Below are 8,665 nucleotides of genomic sequence, written 5' to 3'. Positions count from 1 at the left end.
CTTGCTCAAAGAATGTAGCCGGAACTGTGACACCCCTCCCTCGCTGAAATTTTTCTGGCTGCAACCTGGTGAGAACAACTGGTGCCATGTAAAAATCACTGGGTTCCCATGGCACCTCCTTGCACTGCTTCCTTGTGGTTTCATCATCCACACATTGAGCAGCTAACAGAGTTGTGTGACTCTGGCATAGCAGAATTAACCACGCATCAGGTATACCATTGTTATTTGAAAGGAGCAAGAATCCTCTAGCAACAGTATGTAACCCCGGATCCTTTGAACAGAGTGCAGCACAGAAACAAGATGGAACACATTCGGCATGAATTGAGGCATCTAAGACTAGTATACGTTGGCAGCGTAGCACTCTTGCACATTGGTATACGTCAGCTTGTATTCGCTCGCTGTACTCTGTTTTCATTCGCTTCGCTGCTGGGTTCCGAGAGTTTTGAGATTTCCTAAGAAATTTTTAAAACTCTCATTCACCCCCCGCCCCTCTAATAGACATACTTCTTTCCTACTGATATTAGATGTAAATTCATATGGCCTAGGATCCCTACATGGCTGGTGGTCGATGCATCAAGCCCTTCACACCATAACCATCCTCTACCACCGTCCTCCAGTTTTGCCGGTGAGATGTGGGGCTAAGGGAAGCCACATTCATTTGCCCTTTTTTCCCATCTACCCGAAATAATAAAAGTTGAAAGTTGAATTATTCTTGACTTTTCCGCAAAGAATGAAGAATCATTGTTGACTTCATCCATTACTTATTTTGATAAAAGTCCATCATGAACTTTTGAATGTGCCCGTAGATCATTTTGTAAGCTTAGTCAAACTTATTTTAAAAAATAAGTGCTCAATGTTTGAATGTTATCCAAAATTTGGAGAAATACATAGGATTTTTTAATTTGTTTGTAGTCTTCCCCAAATATGGAGATGTCGATGTAACTTATCGCCAAAGACGATGGGTAGACGGTAGGCCCTGCGTAAATCAAATGAAGGGAAGTGTTTTATCGTTGAAACTCATGCCAAATATGGAAAAAGAGTACAGTGGGTGGCGCTGACAAGAAAGGGTTGTATGACGGGCTATTAGTTCAATACTGGAGAGTCCGTCATTATGCTTGGGTCATGAGGGCTCTCAACTACATCGATAGTGCAATGTGCTCACCGGCGTATGACCCAAAGATGTGGATCATTCAAGGCACATTAGTATGTGTACCCCATCCTATTAGAATCAAAGTTTGAACCCAAACAAACTTTTCTTCGGAAGGATAGATGGAGCGACATAAGAGAACCCATGTAGGTCATCTAACTTTGTTGGAGAAAGATTGTTAATCAACCGTCCACCGCAGTTTCACAATGCCTGGAGTATAGATATACGTATGGACAGATGTGGATTCCATGAAAGTCAGACCCCAAAAACGGTTGCTCTGGCGGATGCGGAGCATCTAGTCCCGAGCTCATATGCTCCCTAATGAACAGTAAATCATAAAATGGTTTTTTTAACAATTTTATTTTTTTTTGTCCAAACTTTGACAAATATTCTCAATGTTTGAAAATTTTCATCCCACAATAACATTCGTGGAAGTCGTGGTAAAGAAATCAACACTCAAAGAATGTTGTTTTTGAAAACACTTTGGAGTGCTGTTTTTTCTTCCATGACTTCTACAAATGTTATTTCGGGATGAAAATTTTCAAGCACCATGAACATTTGTCAAAGTTTACATCAATTTTTTTATAGAATTTATAGAATTATTTTACATTTCCTTTTGAAATTTACTATTCACCTCGAGCTCAAATGAGCTCAGGAGTAGAAGTTGGTAGGCTGAATCGTTCACCGTAACGCAACAGTACCTCAAGGATAGATATAACGGATGGACAGATGTGGATACCACCCAAATTAGACCAGAAAAACGTTGGCACGTTGCACTTAACGGTACGGTGCATCTCGTGCTGGCTAAGCAAAAGCGGTCATCACCATGCACGTGGGCTTACCAACCGACCTTCCCCGTCCGGCACCGACGGGCTGTCGATCGCCAACGCCACAGGCGGCGAACGTCGCCGCCTTTAACGGCTTGTTATGGCCTTCTATTTCAGGCCCCAAAATTACAAATCAGGCAAACTATGGTTGCCCCCCTAAAAAAAAAGAGAGGCAAACTATGGTTGCGTAAACTAACTGATGCCACTGCCTTTAACGGCCGCTCCGGCCTTCTATATATGCCAGCGACGAGCCGCTCCTGAAAAAGAACGAGACGTGAGGCTCATCATTCCTCTTCATTGCACCTCCTACGTACGTACTTGTCATGATACCAAATGGCAAATGCAGCTTCATGGGCGCCCCATACGTGCCACGGCCGCCCATGCCGACCTCGGGTCAACCAGCACCCATCCGGTTTTCAGGAAACAGAGCATGGGAGGGACGGGCGGACGGCAGGCACCATGCATGCATGGCGGTGCACCGCATTTCCTCTCCGACTCGTTCAAGGCTCAGATCGACGCTACATTAGTACGCATGCTACATTGCTTTCGAAGAGGACAATACGGCGCGCTAGAAGTCCGCTCCCATGCACTGTGCCAACGCCCCGCTTGCCATCCAACGAGAAAGACTCGGAGTGGGAATGCATGCATGCATGCTTGGACTTCCGGGTCTTGTTATTGAGACGTCAAGTCCTGCGCACAGTGAAAACAATTCCGCGTGTCCTTTGGCCCTTCTGCGCAGCAGGAGATCCTGCGCCAACAATAACACCCCTCATGCACTGCTGCAGGAGTCGCGGTGGCAAGCGCGTGCGAGCGCTGCCCGCCACCTGGTGCTGTGCAGCTGCACACTGGGCAGTAGCTGCCAGGAGTAGCTAGCTACCGCCTACCATGGACTGCTGCTGCCTTCAGCGATTCCCTTGACGTCCAGTAGGGACTAGCGTCTAGCGGTAACGTCAATTTGATACCGGCGGACTTTGCAAATCTGACTTCTCAAACGCGCCGGGTGTGTATGTGAACACTGACCGAACATAAATTAGACATTTTGGTGGTGTTTGGTTTAGACTCTCCTTAAGAATTTTTTTCATTTAGTTCCAAATACCTAGTTTAGTCCTTAAAAAATCTCTCCCGTTTGGTAAAAAAGTCTCCGAGGAAGATTTTTTCTAGTCCTACACAAAAAAGTTCCTCAAAACAAACACCCCCTTTGTATCCGTTTCTCTCATATTTTATCCCCTAAATCCATACAAAACATGCAAAAGAAATTCTACACACTACATCTACGTACTACCCTAGCTACTCTTCATCGTCGGAGGCGTCCATGACGACGGTGCCGGACGCTGGTTGGGCGGGCGGGTAGGAGGGATCCGGCTCATCCTCCTCCTACTCGACCTCATCCATGTATGCGAACATCTCCGCCTCCTTCGCAGACTCTTGCGCCTCCATCTCTTATCGGCGATGGCGTCTTGCCTCCGTAGTCGACTCCGATCGGAGAGAATCGAGGATGGCCTGCTGCTCCGCTTGCAGATCCCCGTCGCCAGCGTCCCCCACATCCTCCTCCTCCGGCTCATCCCCCTCCTCCTCAAAGTCCTCCTCGTCGTCCTCGTCATCCTCCTCCTCTTCCTCCTCCAACTCCTCTGGACCCACTGCGTCCGGAGGTAGCCCACCGGCGATCCTGGCTTCGCCCATAGCCCGAATCTACTTAAGGAGCTCGAGTCGGTGCTCCGGCGTCTGAAAGGGCTCGCTCCACACCCGGTGGCATGGGGGCATGGCTACTAGTCGGACGAGTAGAGTGGAAAGTGGCGGCGACGGAAAGGAGGAGGAAAATTTGGATGGATGGTAGGGTTTCGGTGCCGTCGTTTGACTTAAATAGCCGGGCAATGCATTATCCGGCCTACTGGTCCGACGGAGGAGACGAGCTTCGGACCGCCGGGTTTGAAGACCGGTATTTCCGGCTGGGACCCCTTCGTCAATGCGATGTGGCGGGCGGGCCCTGACGCCCCATATCCGCCCCATATTTGGGAAGGATATGGGGGGTGCCGGCCAGCCCAAGTGTTTGCGACCCGTTTGATGCGTTCGTTTGGGTCGAAAAAAGTGACCGGTCAGTGACTGAACGGCCCGCCCTGGCGTATGAGGCGGATTTGAGAGGTCCGGTTGTAGATGCTCTTAATGTTGTACTAGCACTAAGCAATTTTTTTCATGAGAAAACTTCGAATCTTCATCAATTGTCAAGGTAGTACAAAGAACACCTTGTTGTAGTAGACAGTTGGAAAGTCATCGTGTTAAGATCTCATAAGACCAGCGCACCAGAATAACAACCGACGGCGATGAGAAAAGTGTAGATCAAAAGGATCAAACCTTTAGACACATGAACACAGACGAATGAAAACGAGATCCATGTGGATCCACCAAAGACAAACGCCGACCGAATCCCGCGAGATCCACTGAAGACAAACCTCTACACCCCCTCTAATGATGCTAGAAACACCACCGGAATAGGGACGAGGCGGGGAGAATCTTATTTCATTTTCAGAGAGCCGTCCATGCCTCGCCTCTCTGATTAGGACATAAATCCTAACAAAACATAAAAAAAATGAAGCCCTCCCGCCAGTAAAAGCCGGGATTTACCATGCCTTCATGGCCCTAAGACCACAAAAAATGAGGTAGACTGATGACAACACCGCGGGAGGCACCAGAAATCCGACCCAATGGGTCCTCTCTCTTGCACGGCACTAATCACTTTGCTCTCCCACTCTCCCTGTATTTCCAAGAAAAAGGGTAAAACAAATTCTACTCGCTCTATTTAAGAGGCCACCTATGTGACAGTTGTCTGAAAATTTTAAACTTGAAGGGAAGAAAATATCTCTGCTTGTTTTATTTGAACTTGCCCTGCTGTATTTAAAAAAATAATTAAAAATGATATGTTTGTTCTATTTAGATGCCAGTGCTCTTAGGCGGTGTTTGGTTCTCTAGTTTAGGATTTTTTCTAGTCCCAACTAAAAAGTCCCTAGTCCCTAAAAAGTCGCTTCCTGTTTGTTTCCAGAGACTAAAAAGTAACTAGTCCCTTTCTAGAGGTTATTAAATGACCATGTTGCCCCTAGTATATAGAAAAATAACAATCAAACAACACCACGGGATGGCGGGCCGATGGGTGCATGAAGGGGCATTGTTGGAAGGGGGTGTTTGTTTTCAGGGACTTTTTTGTGTAGGGACTAGAAAAAGTCCCTCTTAAAGACTTTTTTACCAAACGAGAGAGACTTTTTAGGGACTAAACTAGGCATTTGGGACTAAATGAAGAAGACTCTCAAGGAGAGTCTTTTTGGAACTTTTTGGGACTTTTCTAACAATGCCCCTCCATGCACCCATTGGTCCGCCACCCCATGATGTTGTTTAATTGTTATTTTTCTATATACTAGGGGCAACATGGTCATTTAATAACCTCTAGGAAGGGACTAGGGACTTTTTAGTCTCTGGAAACAAACTGGAGGAACTTTTTAGGGACTAGGGACTTTTTAGTTGGACTAGAAAAAGTCCTAGGACCAGAGAACCAAACACCACCGAAAAGTCTCAAAAAGTTCCAAAAAAACTCTCTTTAAGAGTCTTCTTCATTTAGTCCCAAATACCTAATTTAGTCCTAAAAAATCCCTCCTATTTAGTAAAAAAGTCTCTAAAAAAGACTTTTGCTAGTCCCTACACAAAAAAATCCATGAAAACAAACACCCCGTTACTTCTCCAGCCTCCATGTTCCCCGAGATCTATCATCGGTCTATGATTAGTGGTCTGGTGGGAGAATAGTTAGTACTCCCTCTGTAAACTAATATAAGAGCGTTTAGATAACTAAAGTAGTGATCTAAACACTCTTATATTAGTTTACGGAGGGAGTACTCTATAGTAGTGACACTAAATATGGGCCCCGCAAATGCATTGAAACGACGAGGCTGTCCTATCACCGAGGGAGGCCGAGGCATGGTCCTGGATTAGCACCATCAATTATCTCATCGCCATCATCAGAATTATCGGCGAACAAAAGCCCATGAGCGCTAGCAGCCTGTGCTCGTAAAGGCCAACGTGGCCCACCAACGCGGCCTTAACCTCCTTTTTATACCCGCTCCCGCTCCCGAACTCAACTCAGCACCAGCCGATCGGTACACGCACGCGGCAGCCACAGTGACACACTCGCTCACGCGTGCGCGCAGTGCAAGCCGCAGCGGAGAGCGGACAGCATGAGCTCCTCGTCGCCCCAGCTCCGGCGCCTCAAGCCGGCGTACCAGTGCGTGGTGAACAACTTCCTCGCCGTGCTCGCCGTGCCGCTCGCCGTCGCGGGCGCCGTCGGCGCGGCGCGCGTCGGCCCGGAGGAGCTTCTCGCCAGGATGCACGCGCTCCGGCCCGCGCACGTCTTCCTGGCCGCGTTCCTCCCGGCCGCCGCGGGGATCCTGTACCTCATGATGCGGCCGCGCTCCGTGTACCTCGTCGACTACGCCTGCTTCCGCACCAAGCCCAGCCACCGCGTCCCGTTCGGCACGTTCCTCGAGCACGCCAAGCTGGTGACGTTCATCGAGGGGGCCTCCATTGACGAGCGCAGCGTCCGGTTCATGACGCGGCTGCTGGAGCGGTCCGGGCTCGGGGAGGAGACGTGCCTGCCCCCCGCGCACCACTTCATCCCGCCGTACCGGAACCTGGAGGCCTCGCGCGACGAAGTGGAGCTCGTCATCTTCTCCGCCATCGACGACCTGCTCGCCAAGACGGGCATCCGCCCCGACGCCATTGACTTGCTCGTCGTCAACTGCAGCCTCTTCGCGCCCATCCCGTCCTTCACTGACATGATCATCCGCAAGTACAAGATGCGCAGCGACATCCGCAACGTGCACCTCTCCGGGATGGGGTGCAGCGCCGGGCTCGTCTCCGTGGGGCTGGCGCGCAACTTCCTGCAGGTGGCGCCGCGGGGCTCGCACGCGCTGGTGGTGTCCACGGAGACCATCACGCCCAACTACTACGTCGGCAAGGAGCGCGCCATGCTGCTGCCCAACTGCCTCTTCCGCATGGGCGGCGCGGCGGCGCTGCTGTCCACATCCCGCGCCAAGGCCCGCTTCCGGCTCTCCCGCGTGGTGCGCACGCTCACCGGCGCGCAGGACAACGCGTACCGGTGCGTGTACCAGGAGGAGGACGACGAGGGCCACCGGGGCATCAACCTGAACAAGGACCTCATGACCATCGCCGGTGACGCGCTCAAGGCGAACATCACGGCGATCGGGCCGCTGGTCCTGCCCGCGTCGGAGCAGCTGCTCTTCGCGCTGTCCTTCATCGCGCGGCGGGTGTTCAACAACAAGAGCATCAAGCCGTACCTGCCCGACTTCCGCATGGCGTTCGAGCACTTCTGCATCCACGCGGGCGGGCGCGCCGTGATCGACGAGCTGCAGAACAGCCTGGGGCTGTCGGACGAGCACGTGGAGGCGTCGCGCATGGCGCTGCACCGGTTCGGCAACACGTCCAGCAGCTCGCTGTGGTACGAGCTGGCCTACATCGAGGCCAAGGGGCGCATGCGCAGGGGCGACCGCGTGTGGATGATCGGCTTCGGCTCCGGGTTCAAGTGCAACAGCGCGGCGTGGGAGTGCATCGAGCCCGCGCGCGACGCGCAGGGCCCGTGGGCCGACTGCGTCAGCCGCTACCCGGTCGACATTCCGGAGGTGCTCAAGCATTAACCAACCAACGTCTCGCGCCCACGCGGTCTACAACAGGATATCTCTCTCTCTCTGTCGCTTCCTCTCTCGATTTGTATCTGTCGACAACTACTCCTACTACTATGCCCCATGCATTTCTTCTACTGTTAGTCTGGTGTGTGTTTCCCTCGGTGGTAAACCTGACCGGTCCGACGGATCGGCCGGAGCGCTCGTGTCCATGGCGTCGGGGAGGACACGGCCGGTTGGCCGGAGCCGCGGCTGGGCCGGCCGGCGTAATAGCTGCCGCGGTGGCCGAGTTAAATATGCCGGATCTGTCTGACGCGCGCATGTGAGGTGCAACCGACGGCCGGTGGTTGCGCTCCGGCACAAAGGGCTTAATTTCTTCCGGTCATTCATAAACGTATAATCGTGGTCCTCGATCGCGAGCGTACTCTTTTTTTCTTCATTTCTCTCTTGTTTATTTATTTACTATTCTTCCTTCCCGTTCTCCCGGACCTCTTCTCTTTTGTTAATTTCAGCTCTTTACTGTATCTCCATTGAAGGAAAAAGAGAACAAAAATGTACTGCTACGAGTTTGACAATAAATCAATGTGCCGGAAATAGTTTACTACCATCTCCGTGTTGATAAGGAGATACGGTACATTATACATATGCAATTTTATTTACTATAGCTGCACATATATGTCACTGCATGAGTTTACCTTTCGGAGGTTTGTCCTCAAATGCCGTCGGATTTGAGATCCAATGGCCTAAAAACTCATATCACAGTAGCATACGAGTCTCATGAGCCGAAAATTCTATACCAACGAAGTAATACGGACGTTTTACAGGATTCCATCGCTAACTAATCTCCACCGCCCCTGATTTTCAGAGAGTGTGGGCCCCTCATCCCATTTTCTTCCAATCAGTTTATTCCAGCTAAGCATCCCGTAAATTTCTGTAAAAAAAATGCGTGTGCGTGTAGCATTGCTCCTCATGAGCACCTGAAATTTTCCCGGTTTTTTTTTAAACACAAATTTTCC

General features: G+C 50.6%; 1 protein-coding gene across 1 annotated transcript; it reads left to right on the top strand.

The window, feature by feature from the left end:
* Window positions 1–6,098: 6,098 nt before the first annotated feature.
* LOC123150819 (3-ketoacyl-CoA synthase 6) lies at window positions 6,099–8,256 on the top strand. The gene has a single exon (XM_044570641.1). The coding sequence runs from the start codon at window positions 6,189–6,191 to the stop codon at window positions 7,662–7,664; it is 1,476 nt and encodes a 491-aa protein (XP_044426576.1). The 5' UTR covers window positions 6,099–6,188; the 3' UTR covers window positions 7,665–8,256.
* The last annotated feature ends 409 nt before the right edge of the window (window positions 8,257–8,665 follow it).

This window comes from Triticum aestivum, chromosome 7A, assembly GCF_018294505.1.
Source record: "Triticum aestivum cultivar Chinese Spring chromosome 7A, IWGSC CS RefSeq v2.1, whole genome shotgun sequence".
Taxonomy (NCBI): Eukaryota; Viridiplantae; Streptophyta; class Magnoliopsida; order Poales; family Poaceae; genus Triticum; species Triticum aestivum.
This window is presented reverse-complemented; position numbering and strand designations above follow the sequence as displayed.

What these genes read in the sequence shown, in the direction of transcription:
- LOC123150819 (XM_044570641.1), top strand. Translation starts at nt 6,189, where the DNA reads ATGAGCTCCTCGTCGCCCCAGCTCCGGCGCCTCAAGCCGGCGTACCAG.